The sequence below is a fragment of the Aspergillus foveolatus genome, assembly GCF_047715535.1.
Source record: "Aspergillus foveolatus strain CBS 279.81 unplaced genomic scaffold BDW70scaffold_60, whole genome shotgun sequence".
Classification (NCBI taxonomy): domain Eukaryota; kingdom Fungi; phylum Ascomycota; class Eurotiomycetes; order Eurotiales; family Aspergillaceae; genus Aspergillus; species Aspergillus foveolatus.
Genome location: NW_027396124.1, coordinates 49596 through 66424, shown reverse-complemented (window position 1 = coordinate 66424; position 16829 = coordinate 49596). Strand labels below are relative to the sequence as shown.

Below are 16829 nucleotides of genomic sequence, written 5' to 3'. Positions count from 1 at the left end.
TATTTCTCGGCAGGGCTTTTTAAATGTGACGTCAGAATAAATCTTGTGCGGTCTGAAAACCGGTTCTGCGCCTGGGCTTGTGGCTGTAACAATTGTATATTCTGGAGATGGAGATGGCGATGGCGATGGCTGCGTACTTGAGCCACATTTACATTGTGGATGGGATGTGATTGACAACAGAGCCGCTAAGATCAACAGGTCCACGTCCTCGTGGCTCGGAGATTAAATGCGTGTCACTGGCTGTCAGGCGCAGGGGAGCTGTGGTGCTGCAGGACTTGTTCTCTTAAAGGGGGGATGATATGCAGTAAACCAACACGTATACTGAGATGCCATTGCTAGTGAAAACGAGAGAAGATACTTGGTGGAGTGCAGGCGCAGAGATCAACTGAGAGCTCATACGAACTAGGCATCTAATAATTGGAATAACCCCTTCTAGAGCTTTGCTGCAGTTATCAACAGCGTAATACATTATAGGGCGATCCATCTAATCCACCAAATCGTAAACAAATCGATATCGTGTAGGTTGAACAAAACCTCGCACGACGGGTATAAATCCTACCATCCTCAAATCACCCCCGGTTGTCTCGGCACTCCCCATTACTTTGATGATTTACTCCAGTCTCATCTCCGTCCCCTTCGCCTCCTGACTCTCGTTGGTGCTGTCCTCACTCTCGAACTTGCCCTCCACAACATGAGAGTGACGCACACTCTCCCGCCTGATCGCCTCCTCGAGGTACTCAGGCTTAAGCTGACCGTGCTTATCGTAGCGGTACGGCTCCTTGATAGAATGCTGCACAGCGCTCCAGACCCCGTCCGACTTTTTGAAGATTGCGTCCATCTCTTCGAGCGAGCGGTAACGGGTCTCGGGGAAGCAGAAGTAGACGACGGGGAACATAAAAGCGTTGCTGCATATGATGTTAGCATGTGCCCTGGCACAAGAGCCAGCCGGTCCAGAGAAGAGGACAAACTCACATGACCGCAAAGATTGTGTACGTGTTATGTTTGATGTTCTCAAACGCAACAGGGGTGATCATGACCACCATGAAATTGAAGATCCAGTTCGCCGAAGTCGAGAGCGCATTGGTAGGCGCACGGATACGGAGCGGGACGATCTCGGCGGGATACAGCCAGGTCATACCGAGCCAACCGATGGCGAAGAAGGTGTTGAAAACGAAGAGGAAGACTGCCTGGGCCACACCGGCCTTGGTGTCGTCATAGGTTTCGCGGCGGTAGTGTGTGCCCGCGAGAATGGCCATAGAGATAGACATTCCAGCAGCCTGGCTTTGTCAGATTCTAGCAAAGAAGTGAATAGGGAGGGAACGTACGCCGAAGAGCATCAGCGGGCGACGGCCGACTTTCTCGATAATGAAGATGGGAATGAACGCGGCGAGGAGGTACTCGGTGCCGTTGGCCGCGGCCATGAGCTTCGCGGTGTTACCGCCACCGAGACCAATGTCCGTGTAGATATTGGGAGCCTAAGCAGATCAGCAAAGAACGCGCTTCGAGGCAGAACATGAGCTCACATAGTAAGTGATGAGGTTGATACCGGAAATCTGCTGGAACATCTGATTGACGTAGGCGAGCGCGACACGGTGGAATTCACGGTACTCGCTCATCTTGAACAGGCTGCGGAACGATCCCTTGTTCATTTCCATCACGGTTTCCTTAATTGACAGCAGTTCATTCTGGATGTAAGGGTCGTCGCGCGACTTCTCGTTCAGGAGTTCAAGAATCTCAACCGCTTCGTCGTCGCGACCTTTCATGACCAGCCAACGAGGGGACTCGGGGAGGTTCATGATTGAGATGAAGATGGTCACGGCGAAAATGATCTGAAAGGCGATTGGGAAGCGCCATGAGACCTCATGGTCGGGAAGGAAGGCGAAGCCTGCAAGGGAGCGTCAGTGATTACTGCGCGCCAGTACAAAACAGACCAGAAAGAAAAGCGACGTACCATAATTGATCCAGTAGCTGAGGCAAATTCCGCCAGTGATTAACATACCCTCGATCATCACCAGTTTACCACGATCGTGTGCTTTCGCAGACTCTGACTGCCAGGTTGGAACCGTACTGGTATTCATGCCGTTACCGATTCCGGTCACGATTCGTCCAACGATCCAGTGAGGGAGGCTGTAAGCAGTGCATTGCAAGATGGCGCCAGTAGTCATGGTCACGCAGCCGCAGAAAATGGTCCTGCGACGGCCGATTGCGTTACCGATGAACACGGTCAAGATAGCTCCGAGAAAGCAGCCGAGGTTGTATGCGGCGACAGCGATGCCCTGATTGGTGCTGCGCTGCGACCTGCAGGAGCTGAGGTTTTCGTCGTCCGGGCACATGTCTGCAGTGATTTCCGGGAAGTACTTGTAGAAGGATGGCAGCTCGAGGAGACCGCCTGTGACACCTTGGTCATAACCGAAAAGCCTGTCGCCATTAGTCACAGTCGCATAGCAAGGTATACAAAGACCGACAAGAAATCAAGACTACCCAGCGAGCTGATGGCCAGGTTGAGGGACCTGCCCCTAAAGCCGAAGTACTTCTTTCCGAACATGGCGACGCTTGACGTTCAAACGACGGTCAACATTGAGAAAGAGCTTGAGGAACACCTCACAGAATTTTGGCGACCAGGCGCATATATAGCTCAGGATTAAAGCTCCCGGAAGGACAGAAAGGGCAATCCGAGCGAGAGCACAACCTGGGGGAGGCCAAGAGACCGGGGGTGGCCTAGCGGGGATGGGGGCCACGTTCCCTTGGCGGCCTCTCTGCCACTGGAGTTGAGACCTAATAATCGCTAACAAAGACACTCAAGGCCGAGAGGTCAAGAACCGCCCTTGGCGGCCCACCAGAGGAGCGAGCTAACAGATATCGCTGTTGCATTTATCCAGACGAGCCGGGGCATGAGTTCCTTTGGGAGGCTTGTTACGCCTTTTGCCTTGGTTGGTTACACGACTTGGTCGGGCGCAGGAGCAAAAGTATTTGTCCCCCCATGTCGAGTAAGACATCCTACCAATGGAACCTTCGCAAACGACGGATGGCGTGCCGTGCTGACCTCTTGCGTTGGCTATAGCCGCAGGCTACTAACGTTACCAGATGCCGGGGCAGGCGCCAACCCCCGCGGGACCCAGTCATGTCCCCGGCGTACGTCAAAAGTATTTCCTTCGAGCCAGTGACAACGGTGGCTGCGGGCCAAGTACGCCGTGGCTGAGATCTGGCCAGTACGGATTGGGCCATGTTCGGAAAAAAAAACCAGAGGATTACTTATGCCACACACTGGCCACCATCCTGCCGTCTTCGCGGCTCAGGTACATGCCGCCGCTATCATCGAGCTTCCCAAAGATGGCCAACCGCTGAAACGGTCGTTTTCGTGACTGTTGCTACATGATCGGCCAGGGCTGAGACAAAGGAAAGTGCTCGGGACTGAGCACGGCGTCGCCGCCTGGATCTGTGAGTCAACGCCAAGCCCTAAGGTTGGCGCCAAGGGCTCGAGGCGATTGGAGTAGGTTCCCCCATCGTGCATCTTACTCAAAGCCATCCGAGCATCGGGATGAGCCGGAAATTCTCCAGACTGGATCGAGGCCGGGCTAGTGGAAGCTGCCGACTTGATAGTGACACTCGGCAAATGGCACGGTTGAGGCTCTGGGTTTTGCATTGTGAGGTTGACACCGATCACGGACGGCCGCACTACGGTGCTGAAGAGACCGCGACACAGCCTAGACGGTCGTTGAGCTGAACTGCATAGGCGCCGAGGACCTGTTGCCTTCCTGGTAGAGGTCGATACAAATCCCACGTCACTCCGAACCAGAGGGAGGACCGACCTTGTATTCCTGCCGCAATAAAAAATGAATAAAAAATAATAATAAGTGAAAAAAGAAACAAACATAAATTAAGTCTATAAGTAAGACTTTGATCAAGGCAAAGGGCATTAAAAGCCGTGATAAATGACTGTCATGACTAGGTTCAAAGAGGAAGACTGGTGGAATTCCCGCAAGCAAGTGAGCTCCCACAGTTGTAGATCAATAGCCCTAGTGACTGGCAAGGCCGCATGTATATCTTCAAGCATAGACTCTCATGACCTCGAGGCATGCATGAACGCAAACCATGAGGCTCTGAGAACCCGGCGGATGGCGAGAGTTGCCGAAAGATTTCGGAAGTACCTAGCGGCCAACAGGGTACAGTAACCAGCAACCCCGACAAAAGACCTCTGGCTGGTTAAGCTGTACCATTGATTGATTAGTCTTTCGCGGCAGGATGTGGATTCTTGACCTGCTCCTAATGTAGTGACTTAAGGGAGAGGTTTGATGGACTACGGCTGTTACACATAACAGTATCGATAATCATGTTCGGTTGGCTGAACATACTCCCCCTATACTTCCTGCACCTGCATCTATGCACCAAATGAGCGCCGTCAAATGAAACCAGATCAGCTAAAATGTCCATTCTTTATCTAGCGGATATGTGGACCTCAGCGCCTGCCACTGTAGTTTAGTCGTCTGTTCCTTTTTTCTGTACCATTCAGAAGCCGTTATGCGTTATGCCGTTATGCCGTCATGGTGTACCATGATTCTCTGACGGGACAAACGTCAAAGTCGCGTTCCTCCAACGACTTCTTCAATTCATAGACTGAGTGTATATCGGAAATAGTGCTTGCATCAGCTCTACTGATTCGCTTACTTCAATCGTAGATAATGCAAGGGAATGGCGAACCTCCACAGTCCATTGATACGTAGATTCTACATTCCCCTTCAGAAGGACGCTGATACATCGTCTCGTCTTCAAGAAGCGTAACCCTCGCGAATAACATCATCCCAAGATTGCTGAGTCCTGATCCATTATACCTCTAAGTGAACAAGGTCAATGATGGATGTATTGGATGTGAACCACTGATATGCAGCGCGATGAGCTATCCTTGCAGATTCTGCGCCCTAGCTAACTCGGTGCATGTGAGTACAACAAAATCCTTGGGCCACGTGGCGGATCGAGGACTCAATGGGGCCATCTTAGTAAAATAGGATTGATGCGCAGGACAAATGAGTAGGGAGTCTGGCCGTTGCCAGTCAGTGACCCTGCCCTGCCACAATAGCAGAATTCGAAAAAAATATTGGTGCCTGAGGATGACAAAACAGGCTAAGCTTCACCGATCCCGATCAGCGCCCCTGAATCATACACCAGCTTGAATTCTCCATCAGTCACCGTCAAGCCACATTCATATGTCTCTAGCTCCGTTACCGTCAGGACCTGGGATGACACTCACAAAACATCGATCGGCATGACGATTAAAGCCCCCGCGAGCGCGAGAAGCCCCGTCGGGTACGGGCCGCTGAAGTCCAGGCGGGGGTGCAAAACGTGCAAGTGCGTCTTACCTCAATAACCAAGGGAGGTGAAGAACTGACTGTATCTAGAGCCCGACGAGTCAAATGCGGAGAAGAGAAACCGGTGTGCCTCCGCTGCACTAACACAGGCCGGCACTGCGAGTACGTGGGCACAACATACGGGACATTTTCATCCGCATCGTCCGCAACCACTAGCGCCATCGCGACCACGTTGGCACGATCTCCATCACCAACTTCAACGAGGGCATGGCGAGAGCGCCGCGCATTTGCGTACTACTCCCAACATGCCGCACCAATCCTCGGCGGTCTGGACGCCGAATTCTGGAGTACTATCGTCCCCCGTATATGCCATAGCGAGCCAGCCGTCTGGGACGCCATTATCTCTATTAGCTCGTTATTCGAGAGCTATAAGCCCTCCAACCCTGTTCACAAGTACCGAGATGCGTTAGGGTGGTACTCGCGTTCTGTCTCTGCTGTTCGGCAGCAGATCGAGCGCGGCGGCGCAGACGTCTTCGTGGGCTTGATTAGTTGTGTCTTGTTTATCTGCATCGAGGCACTGCAGGGTGGCACGCAGGAGGCACTCAGGCTATACTTCCAGGGAACGCAGCTGGTTCTGGCGCTTCGCGAACAAATAGCCAGCGGTATCGTTCCAGCGACCAAGGGTTCATTGCTGGAGGAGACGATCGTCCCGATCTTCGCGCGTCTGAGCGTACTAGCCAATTCCGAGTCCAAGGCAGCAGTCAATGTTTTGTTGCGAGGTACAGATCGGCTCTTGTTGCCAGATTTCGCCGCCTTTCCCTCGCTCAAGGCCGCCCGCGAGGCTATATTTGTTCTCATGGCTGAGATACAGTTATTCCAGGAAGCGTGCGAAAGGCACCACGATACCACAAATGAGTATAATGTCCCCGACCATATGATCTCGCAGCAGATGGCAATATTGTCGAGATTGCGGACCTGGCATGAAGCATTTACAGCCCTCACCACTGCTCTACGTCATCAAGGAACGCCGCTGTCACCCCAGCAAACCAACACAATCTCCCTCCTCTATACCCACCACGAAATGCTCTACATTATAATAACCACTTGCGTCTCCCGCTTCAAGACTACAACAGATACCTGCCTGCCAAATTTTCAAACAATAGTCGAGCAATCGCGCATCGCACTCGATGCATCAAACCGCCCAGACGGGACTCAGCCACCCTTCACATTCGACATTGGTGTCGGATTTCCGCTCTGGTTTGCTGTTCTGAGATGTGCAGAGCCCTTGACGAGACGGGCAGCAATAACGCTGCTAAAGCGGGCGCCGCAAGTGCAGGGCTTTTATGCGAGGACTTTTGGGGTTAATTTTGCCCAGGTAGTTGTGGATGTTGAGGAGACGTTTGCTAGGTCTATGGCTGTGTCTATGGATGTAGATGTGGACATGGCCGCGGGTGCCGCTACTACCGCCCCGAAAGCAATCGCTCAGAGTCCTTCTGTGATTTCCCTCGGCAGCCCATTTAACAGCGGCAGGGTCTCAATAAACAGCACAAGCAGATCAGCATCGAGCTCTTCAAGTCCACCTCCGACCCCAGCCAACCTGATAATACCCGAAGAAGCACGGATAAAACCATACGGAATCTTTCTTCCGCGAGACGGGATTCCTCCTGGGACAGATGAGGAAGACGTCGCAAAGTGGAATGTGAGTCCTAATCAGCCGTTTCTGCAGTACTCCCGGAATATAATCGACCCCGTAACTGGTGTTTGGAGGGTTGTTCATGAGGTTATTCCGATTATCATTAACGTCAGTTGATATACGCATCAAAGCAGCTGTCTTGCTGTTAGAAACCATGACCACCGTCCAATACCTTGTCATCTCGACGAGGGGACATTGAAATATGAAGTGTAAAATCGGCCAAAGACCTCGCAGTTGGCCACAATAACTGCGAGCAGAGCCGATTATTTTTATAGTAAAAAATACCCTAGTTCTGACCGCTTAACTGGTGAGTTATAGTTATTATTATTATCATTATAATCATTTGCCCTTGCTGCCGTACACTGTCCAAGTTTTGCTATAGAGGGGGCCTGCAAAAGGTGACTGTCAAGCCACAAACACTCCGCTGTTGGAACGTACGGTATATACTTACGGTATATATGGCAAGTAGTTGCTTCTGTTACCGCCCTGGAGTCAGGAGCATATTCAAGAAAAAAAATGCTTCATATAAGTGCAGATACTCTCAGTAAAGTCACTCGCTAGCCGCCAAGCTACACTAATAACTATGCGAACCAGTCTTGACGGTCTTCGCGGTTACGTATTTTCTGCGTCAGTCACTATAATAATAAATGATAAATGAACTCGGTCGTCTGCCTTCAGGGCAGATACCGTAAAGCAACAGCTATCGAATTAAACTCACAAAAAATGTCAAACCGAAATCCAGTTACTAGCACAGAATCTCCCGGCTCCCTGAGTGCTGATAAACGTTTGTATGTGATCGCTTAGCAATAAAAACCACCATACCACAAGTACTTGGCTCAGACTGACTGGCGAATCCATCTTTTAATTGTTTCAGCTTCGACGAGGCCAATGCGGCTTTCCAGAGTGATGGAGGCTGGTACAATACATCTGTCCCGGATACCGCCATGACAACGAGGGCAGAACAGGGCTCAAGGTATCAAGGGCCTGATCTGGAGGAGGACGAGGGCGATTTGATGGCCGAGGCAGATGCTGCAATGGACGCGAGCCCTGCATTTGGTTCATACTTGGATGAGCAGGTCGAAGGAGGCACAACTGGAAACCAGACCATTAATCCGAAAGCGCTGGAGCTTGGGCGGAATGAGAATCAAGGATAGCCCTTGAATTGTTCTTCCTAAGTTATAATTATAGACATCTTGTACTATATGACTATTTTCGTTCTTGAGGCGACACACCCAGGTTCGCCGAACGATGGCCTTACAACTTGGATGAACCCAAGCTATCCGAATGCCGGGGGGCTAGTACAAGTAGGTAGTGTACTCCACCATTATTGGCAATAAGAACTAGGCAATACTGGATATATTCTAGAACATTTTCTTCCCTGCCCGCATCATTATCCAAGAATTATGTGGGATGGGTCTCATAATAGAAACCGTGCTTTTTGCGTTCCGCTGACGTCAACATCTGCTGTTGCCACTCAGGAATGCTAAATACAACCCCACGCACCCAGGATCGGACCGGCCCCTAAGTGCGGCTCACCTACAGAATCCCAGATAATCGATCAGACCTGACTCCAAAGCACTTGCCATGTCCACCCACAACCCGGCAGAGGAGACGAAAGAAGGCTCATACGGCTTGTATGCACTAATTCCAGCTTGCAGAGTTCTTTGACTAACCACATGCAATTACCTAGCCCCGCTTGGGACACCTTCGAGTCTCAGAAAGACGGGTACGCGCTTGACAGAAGAGCACACCTGGATGAGGTTGAGCGTGGCCCAGCGGCTCGCCATAAGAACATGGATGATCGCGATCACAAGAGAGCCTCCGCTGAAGGGAACCCCGCAGACACACAATCTAACAAAAATGCGCGGCTTAGCCCTCCATCGCTCAAGGACGGCGAGGGTCTTGAAGAGACCTGGAGGGATGCAGACTTAGAGGAGTTTAGAAGAGCAGGTGGGAAGCGATAGCCAGTTTCTCACGGTTATGCTGTATGCAAGTTGAGCTTATGAACAATATTAGCGATACCAATATGTTCATGTTCATTTTTATTCCAACCGGTAGTTAGTGAAACAGACGAAGCGCACAGGGGCAAACAAACAAACAGCCATAGATTCAGCCACACTGACGACAACGGGTGGTTCTAGGCCCGGATGTATAATTGTGGTCATCTGGCTGGGTATCATTCGCAATTGAATCCTTTTCCGTGATGGTTCCAGTTTCTGGGCTCCTAAAGATTACATAGAGCTTAGTTGTAATTTGGCTCAATCTGATTGATCCGCCAACCACGTAACACTGAAGAGAATTGAGTATATGCTGTTGGACGCTGTCCCGGCACCACCCACTAAGCATCGTACAGTCAGTGCGACTAACGCCGCCACCAATCACCGACTATACTCTACCCTTGAAACTGCATATAAGAAAAGCCAACCCCTTGACGGCTGGATGTCAACGGTTTTTGCGCTAGCATCGCAGGTTCCAAAGTTCTCTAGATGCTGGTTCACGGAATGAGAGTTTCCCGTATCCTCATTTGCCTAAGTGGTGTTTGCTGCAGACTCTGTCAGGGCATGCTCTAGGTATTTTTCGAGAAACGGGCGACAGGCCATGTGATAACAACGATTCGAAATGTCAAAAAGTTTATGGTGGAATGTTAAATGTACATACTTGGCTCCTTGCACGTCTTCAGGGTGCTTCTGCCATGGACTTGTCCAGGCTCGCGGGGTTAGAGACTAGGATTGTGGAGTTGAGGGAATTCGTGAGCAAGGGGGTTGTCATGGAATCTTCAGCTTTCTGGGTTAATGTTACATGCCGCTTCTTCCGGCTCCCTGAGCAATCTGGTGGACAATGCTTTGCGCAAAGGCGTTCAGTAAGTTCCCCTCCTCCCATCGGGCAGGTGCTTGTGAGCACTGCTGTCTCTGCAGAAAAGGGCATATGCTTGTCTTGTAGCATAATCAATTGCCACGCGAGTTAATGGGAAGTAAAAAGGATACGGTGATTGACAAGGATATGATCATTTAGCAAGAGGGTCATCAGCGGGATGAGTAGGACTATGCTTATTCTCCGCAGTCCGCTTTCATGTATGCCTCTAAAACAAGACACATACAGCCATCCTGACATAGTTGGTTGTCATGACAGGTACGGCAGAGATTGAAAGACGGGTTCCGGATTGGGGTTCAGATTTCTAGGATTGAGGACACTGAAGAATTTGGTAAGTTTTGAAGGGGCGGGATTCTACCATGTAGAATACCTGTTTCATGCCATAGGAAGGAAAACAGTAAGCGTTCGCCGTATGATGTTTGAATATGAGTATTAATTGTGATTATTTGTTAATCTCGATTAAGAGATATCTTGCTTGAATGCTGGTAAAAAGTGAAGCTTTGCATAGGTTAGATCTATGATATAACTGCGGGATTTATCCTTGCTCTTCAGCTGGTAATGCACTGTTTGTGGTGCTGGTGAGCCATCGGGAATGAGTTGTATTATTGTAATACGGTTTGATATATTGTTGTAAAGAGTATCAAGAATTTTCTTCCTGCCCTTTCGCTAACACTTCCTTTCACGTATACATCCCTTCACCGTCCCTCCTCATCATCAATAAATAACCTGAGTATAGCCTTTGCAACTTCAACTCCATCATGCTCCAAATCAGCCGTCTCAGCAGCGCGATCCGCATGTTCGAGGTCAGAGATCGCGCCCTTCTCCACCCGAATCTGGATCTGCCGCTTGACCATATCCTCGTCAAATGCGAGATGCGCCTGTGTGGTGAATAGGCGGTTTGGAATATAGAGCCCCTGAACAGGCGTATGGTCAGTGTGGCCCCAGACTGCAATCTCTGTATCCTGCGGCAGCATGTCCGGTCCCGCAGACGCTGCAGTTGGCGCGATCTTTACTTGATCCTGGTGCATCTGGTGCAGGTAGACGTGGTTATCATCCCCGCGCGTGCGGAAGAGACGCTGCCCAACAGGCGTGAGCGCGATGCGACAGTGTCCGAGCTCCCAGTCCTGAGACGGCGCCGGCCCAATCGAACCTCCCAACAGACGGGCAAGGAGCTGGTGGCCGAAGCAGACGCCCAGAAAGCGAAAATCTGCTCGTTTGATCCAGAGAGTTTTGAGAAGTTCCAGCAACTGCAGGATCCACTCGTTGTCACCGTGAGCGTCGTACAGGCTCCCTGTTATGAGCAGCCCGTCGAAGCCGTCAAGCTCTTTGAGGCTTGGAATCCGGCCGCCTTGCTCGGATACAACGAAGACCTGATCTGTCTCAACTCCTACCGGTGGCTTGTGGGCGCGTCCGGCGGTAGCAAAATGCTCGTGAACGATCTTGCCGAAGGTGCCGCGCTCAGAGTATGTGTCTGGATGGGGCTTGTCGGTCTCGAGGACCATGAGGCGGATAATTGGTGCCGAAGGCGTGGGTTTGTACGTCTGGTCCATTCTGTGCTATTTTTTTTCTGGTTTGGTCTGTATAGTGGTAGGAATCAGCGACTGGCCGTTTTCAAAAGATGCAATGCTGGCGGCCTTGACGTAAGCCCAGAGTTGAGGGTCCATATTTAGTGGAGACGGTTCGACACCTGAGAACCCTGGAATGGCCAGGGTCCGTCATCCATCTCACTAGCCTGTCTTCAGCCCTATTGTGATGCGGGTGAGCTTTCCAGGCAGACATATTTTTGTCGAGTTTGTTGCAGTACTGTACTGCCAAGGGCTGTTATTCAACGGAAGAGTTGACGCGCCATGATCTGCTACTCCACGTTAACAGCTACAAAAATATATTCTAGAAATTGTTTTAACCTTTTTTATGATCTACCCCTCTCGATTAAGGGCTGTTATAAAACTACCGAGCAGTTAGTTAGCTTGCCAGGCGCCGGCATATCAATAGGCTTGGGGCTTTAAACCTCAAGTATTATGAGACACAACCAACCGCTGCAAAAGTGACACAGGCTTGTTCCTGCTTCTGTATGTGTATTTTATCACTTTGCAATAAACGAGTGTATCCTCTTTGAGTTGGGTCTCACCTGTCATATACCTTTCCCTCGAGTCGAGTGATGGCTTATCTAGAGGCAAGTGACATCGTCTCTCCGTGACTCGGCGCGGCTGAATCTTTCGAGTGGCTGGGCTCTTATCGCTCTATGATTTATTTTATGGGGCGTAGTGAGGCATATCGCATACGAGTTGACTAAATCTGCTGTGTTGGGCTGGGGATGACATCTTGCCACTGACCCGACGCTGCCAATGAGTTTCTCGGTATGAGATGTTGGGAACAAATGGCGATCAAAGGCTGCGGACCACATAACACTCTTCAGCTATGTTGTATAGTAAGTACAAATGTGAGAAGAATTATACTATGAAGTCTCAAAAGTCAAGTGGCACGACAACATCCTCTCCAGAAGAGAATTATCTGTTGTATAATAAAGTTCAAACCTAGAATAAATATGTTCTGTTACATTCATTTCTTCTTGTTAGGATATATTTGGATGTTTGGATGTATTTGGAACTTTGGATGTTTTGATGAGGAAGAGAATATATTGCGCCCTCTCAAGGAACTATCCGCGCTCACTGGGGGACTGCGCTAGTTTTGTTCTCGAGTACCTAGATGCGAGGGATCCGATCAGATTCAGCAGGTCTGATAAAAGATGCAGAACATTCGTTCAGCAGTGCGTCGTTGTGAAGGCGCCTAATTCTTCCTGAGGCCTAAACCCCATATCCGCGGTATGTGAAGGTTGCATGGGAGGATTGCAGCGATACGCGAGTGCGATGAGTACGTGTCTAGTCATCGCATTTATGCCCAAACTCTAGAAGAACTTCCAGCGGTTGGGTATGCGCAATATCTCCGTATTACAACGGTTCAACATCGGGTGTTGGAGGTCAAGAGAGCGACGAGCTTCAGAGTTAGTCGAGATCTTGCGGCCTGGGGTGTTAGCATTGAAGTATTTGCCAGCTTCAGGGCTTTCAGCAGCAGGTCGATGTGTTCTATGCACAGGTAGGAGCTCGGTTTCAACTCAGAGGTCTCGCATATTTCTTAGCCGTCAAACATTTTGAAGTCCATGTCGGCCATGTGCATGTTCGGCTAGTCGGAGATGAACTTGAGTGGGCCCTTGTGGAAACTGAATGATAAAAATTGTGCTGACGAGACACTACTATAGGGAGTACGTCCTGACGATCAAAGTAGGGGAATATGGTGAATTTGAGACGGACATCCCCATCGTGCGTCTCAGGGCCGTCTGACTCTTCAGTGAAGCCACGAGACACCCAGCTGGGGAGTGGCACCCAAACCAGAATGAGACCCCAAACGTAAGGAATAAAAGCTCTGGGACCTCATCAAGGACGATTACTTTGACATACCCGCTGAGTAAGATCATAATAGTAGGTTCTGTCTCCAGATCTTCCTCCTGGGAACCTACACTATTGGTAATGTAGAATACCACAGCATCCGGCATGGGTCAGTCGGGTCTTTCGTGAACGTCTCAATATTGTCTTCAACATGCAGGCCGCTCGTGACCCGACGACTTCAACACCCCGAGCTCCTCTCGACCAATCGAACCGGGACACTGGCGGTTCGCTGACGCAGCGCGGCGCTGTATGTGTAGCCGGGATCTCTTGGCCAGGATGGTATGTCATTGTTTTTGCGTTTGAGGTGCGCTCGAAAAATCTATTTTTATTTCCAATTATATGCGTCAATATGAGATGAGCAAACATCAGTCCAACAGTATGATTAACAAGACTCGCTATGCCTACACTAGCCCTTCGCCAATTTTTTGGTACTGTTTGAACTAACGCTGGGCCGCCCCTGCGGCATCCCCAGCGTACCCGTCCTCCCTACTAACTGACTCCTGAGGGCAGCTCAACCCTCATGGGAAAAGCGGTATCCCGGCAACCAAAAAGGCTCTTTAGTAGCATTCGCTGACCACTAGCAGTTGTGGGCGCTTGGCTGAATTCTCTGGGCGCGGTGTTTACTATACACTTGGTCGGCATTGGGATATCACGGAGTACTATGTCCTGTTCTCCCCGGGGGTGGATTATTGTGGGTCCTTCAGGATCAGTTGAACTGAGAGGATGCACAGGGTAAAAATGATAACTATAAGGGATGATGTTGTGACGACAATGGCAAAGGATCTATACGGCTGCTTTGGCTATGTGAGAATGTTTTTCTTAAGCCGATCTTCCGGAGTGCGGTTTGTCCTTGATTGGCAGAGACAGAAACCTTGGTCGGGGTGATTTGCTCTGCTTTTCACGTCTATTGAACCACTTTTTAACCCTCGACGTAGTGGATTTGGTATGATGTTCATTCATATATCGCCGCTTGTTAAAGCAACGGCCTATCTACAAATAACTAATTATATACATGTATTATCTAAATCCATATCGCATCAATCATATCACAAGTCATTCAAAGTTCATTGAGAATAGTCCCCTGGACATGTTGGCTCAGAGTAACCTTCCAGAGCCGGTACTCATTCAGCGCAAACATCTCGCCAGGTTTGGCAAACGCCAGGTTAGCCGAGGTGTCAGGAAGCTGGATCTTGCCCAGCAGCACACCGGCAGGAGACCAGACATGGACTCCGTCGCCGCACCCGGCATACACGTTGCCCTCGGTGTCCGTCTTGACACCGTCCGGGATACCGTTATCGGTGTACGCAAAGACACGGCGGTTCACAAGGAAAGGAGAACCGGAGTAGTATTTGACGTCAAAAGCGTAGCTGCAGCTATTAGTACCTTCCTGTCATACAGAGAAAAATGATAGAAAAGGAGACATACATAGTCGCCGGCCTGGTGGAGTCATTATCGCCGTTTCCCCAAACAGCATCGGTATCGGTTACATAGACTATACTCTCGTCCGGTGAGAAAGCAATGCCATTCGGTTGGCCAATCTGGTCAGCCACAACGCGCACATCGCCGGTTTCGGGATCGAATCGGTAGACCTGGTTTGGCAGGTCCGGCTTCATGCTAAAGCCCTGGTCGTAGCCGTATGTAGGGTCCGTGAACCAGATACTGCCGTCGGAGTGCACGTCGAGGTCGTTGAGACTGTTAAAGTGACGGCCGTAGAAGCTGTCGAGCAGGACTTTCGTCTCGTAGGGGGCAGTTGCGTTCATGAAGATCAGAGAGGAAGGACGCTCTTTTGTGCCCTGGTCACAGAAGAGAATACCGCCCCTGTAGTTGATAGCCCCGTTGGCCATGGGAATGTCGGGGTGGATGATCTCGCGCACGTAGCTGCCATTCTTCTGGGGAACCATGCGGGAGATTTGGATCGCTTGGCCACCTGTTGGGGTCTGGTAGTTGCCGACTATGAAGAGGTCGCCTGTGTCCGGGATGTAGACTGGAGCTTCATGGGCGAAGGGATATGTCCTATTTTCATGGAGAAGTTCAAGTTTCGGGTGCTCGCCGAGAATGGCCTTGAAGCCCGGTTGAAAGGTCTTGAAGCCCGAGGTGCCGTTTCCGGGGCCTGAAGACGCCAGGGCACCAAGGGGCAGAACTAAGGGAAACAGGAAGGAGGCGTTCTTGAAGAGCATCGTGCCAGGCACTGGGACTCGCGGTTCAAACGTCGGAGAACAAGCGAGGGAAGCGTTGGGAAAGTGCATTAGGCGGATGGAAGCAAGATTTATAGAGTCCAGTCGGCCAGTTACCCGATCGGCTGCTTCCCTGCTAATCGTCGCTGGCATGCGGGGGTCGGGGAGAAAAATTTCCAATCAGCGCTCTCCATCGGTGTCCTCAAGATTATCAATGACGCTTGCGGCAGGGATCTACTGCCAAGCACAAAAGAAATCGTAGTTATTTCTTTTTCTGGACACCCACGTGAGACCGGAGAAACGCCGACCGCCCTCGACGCGAGGCCTTGTCAACAGCCAATAGTCAGTGCTATGCAAAGCTTGGAGATACCAAGCCTCAATAGAATGGCTGATCCCTACGCTGGTAGATTAAGAAACACAATCCCAGAATCTCTCAACAATGGCTGGATTCCGCACCTCGTAACAGGGTTAGAGTCTTGCCAGTCATTCGACTCTTAACGGTTGCCTCCAAATATCGACATGCTTGTGACCCCTAATGCATGAATCGTATGCAATCCCCCTGGACTTCAAGCTATCCTGGAGTCAAGAACCCTACTTAGGCTTCAAGGTTCTTGTGCGGTAAACCCCTATCTGACGCAGGTCGCTGATCACTCACCGGCGTACCCCGCGTACAGTACGCAGCAGCTTAACATGATAATCGCCATCAGCTGGTTTAACCAAGCCCTCGGCTTGAGAATGAAACGCAAGGGGCTATGTCCTTACCTCGGCAGGAACTCCAGCGAGGAGAGCTTCGGAGATTGTCCGCTGTAAACACAGAGGGCCAGGTACCTTCTACTCCTTCTACTGTGATTCCCAAAATAAAGCATAATATGTGGAGTAGAGTAAGCGGGGAAGATCAGGAGGGGAATCTTTGTCGAAACATCGTCGATGCCGTTCAAGGGGAAGCCTGTCGTGCTTGGTGGTTATCTCGTGGTCTTACCACGTGCGAGCGGTGCGCCTTCACACTCCTGAGTCTACTATATATACCTGACGTTGTTCTCAAGCCCCTTTCAATTGTGCTCCTTGGACAATGCCCGAGCTGGGCTGGCTTTGATTTATGCGCCTTTTTTTTTTTTTTTTTTTTTTAGACAGGGCCCATATTCTTACGCTCCAAAGGTATTATTTAAGCATTGAAGTACTCAGCGGATTCTAGCCTAGTCCAACTGACGCCTGAAGATGTAACGGGCGTAGGTAGTATTGTTTTCAACTAGCTGTCCTGTATTCACGAATATCACAAGCTTAGAGAAAGAAACAAAAGATAGAAGCGCAGACATCTTCCTCCCTCCTTTTATCAAGCTTTCCCAAT

At 50.4% G+C, this 16829-nt stretch overlaps 6 protein-coding genes across 6 annotated transcripts; 3 read left to right on the top strand and 3 right to left on the bottom strand.

Annotated features, from left to right (window-relative positions):
• Positions 1 to 347: 347 nt before the first annotated feature.
• Positions 348 to 2758, bottom strand: BDW70DRAFT_142471 (sugar porter family MFS transporter). The gene is made up of 6 exons (XM_073737930.1): positions 2466 to 2758; positions 1952 to 2418; positions 1524 to 1885; positions 1326 to 1475; positions 973 to 1277; positions 348 to 905 (listed from the first exon to the last, which is right to left on the bottom strand). The coding sequence occupies exons 1-6, from the start codon at positions 2543 to 2545 to the stop codon at positions 611 to 613; spliced, it is 1659 nt and encodes a 552-aa protein (XP_073592821.1). The 5' UTR covers positions 2546 to 2758; the 3' UTR covers positions 348 to 610.
• Positions 2759 to 5206: 2448 nt separating this feature from the next.
• On the top strand, positions 5207 to 7131 carry BDW70DRAFT_142469 (uncharacterized protein). Its single transcript, XM_073737929.1, has 2 exons — positions 5207 to 5343; positions 5394 to 7131. The coding sequence occupies exons 1-2, from the start codon at positions 5261 to 5263 to the stop codon at positions 7111 to 7113; spliced, it is 1803 nt and encodes a 600-aa protein (XP_073592820.1). The 5' UTR covers positions 5207 to 5260; the 3' UTR covers positions 7114 to 7131.
• Positions 7132 to 7719: 588 nt separating this feature from the next.
• On the top strand, positions 7720 to 8150 carry BDW70DRAFT_162996 (uncharacterized protein; the record flags this gene model as incomplete). Its single annotated transcript, XM_073741230.1, has 2 exons — positions 7720 to 7784; positions 7871 to 8150. The coding sequence occupies 2 exons, from the start codon at positions 7720 to 7722 to the stop codon at positions 8148 to 8150; spliced, it is 345 nt and encodes a 114-aa protein (XP_073592819.1).
• Positions 8151 to 8535: 385 nt separating this feature from the next.
• Positions 8536 to 9138, top strand: BDW70DRAFT_142468 (uncharacterized protein). Its single transcript, XM_073737928.1, has 2 exons — positions 8536 to 8630; positions 8687 to 9138. Exons 1-2 carry the CDS (start codon positions 8581 to 8583, stop codon positions 8958 to 8960), a joined length of 324 nt encoding a protein of 107 aa, XP_073592818.1. The 5' UTR covers positions 8536 to 8580; the 3' UTR covers positions 8961 to 9138.
• A 1424-nt stretch (positions 9139 to 10562) lies between these two features.
• BDW70DRAFT_170857 (type 1 glutamine amidotransferase) lies at positions 10563 to 11417 on the bottom strand (the record flags this gene model as incomplete). The annotated part of the gene is made up of 1 exon (XM_073743042.1): positions 10563 to 11417. The coding sequence occupies one exon, from the start codon at positions 11415 to 11417 to the stop codon at positions 10563 to 10565; it is 855 nt and encodes a 284-aa protein (XP_073592817.1).
• A 2836-nt stretch (positions 11418 to 14253) lies between these two features.
• On the bottom strand, positions 14254 to 15487 carry BDW70DRAFT_170855 (SMP-30/gluconolactonase/LRE family protein; the record flags this gene model as incomplete). Its single annotated transcript, XM_073743041.1, has 2 exons — positions 14254 to 14677; positions 14736 to 15487. The coding sequence occupies 2 exons, from the start codon at positions 15485 to 15487 to the stop codon at positions 14368 to 14370; spliced, it is 1062 nt and encodes a 353-aa protein (XP_073592816.1). The 3' UTR covers positions 14254 to 14367.
• Positions 15488 to 16829: the final 1342 nt, after the last annotated feature.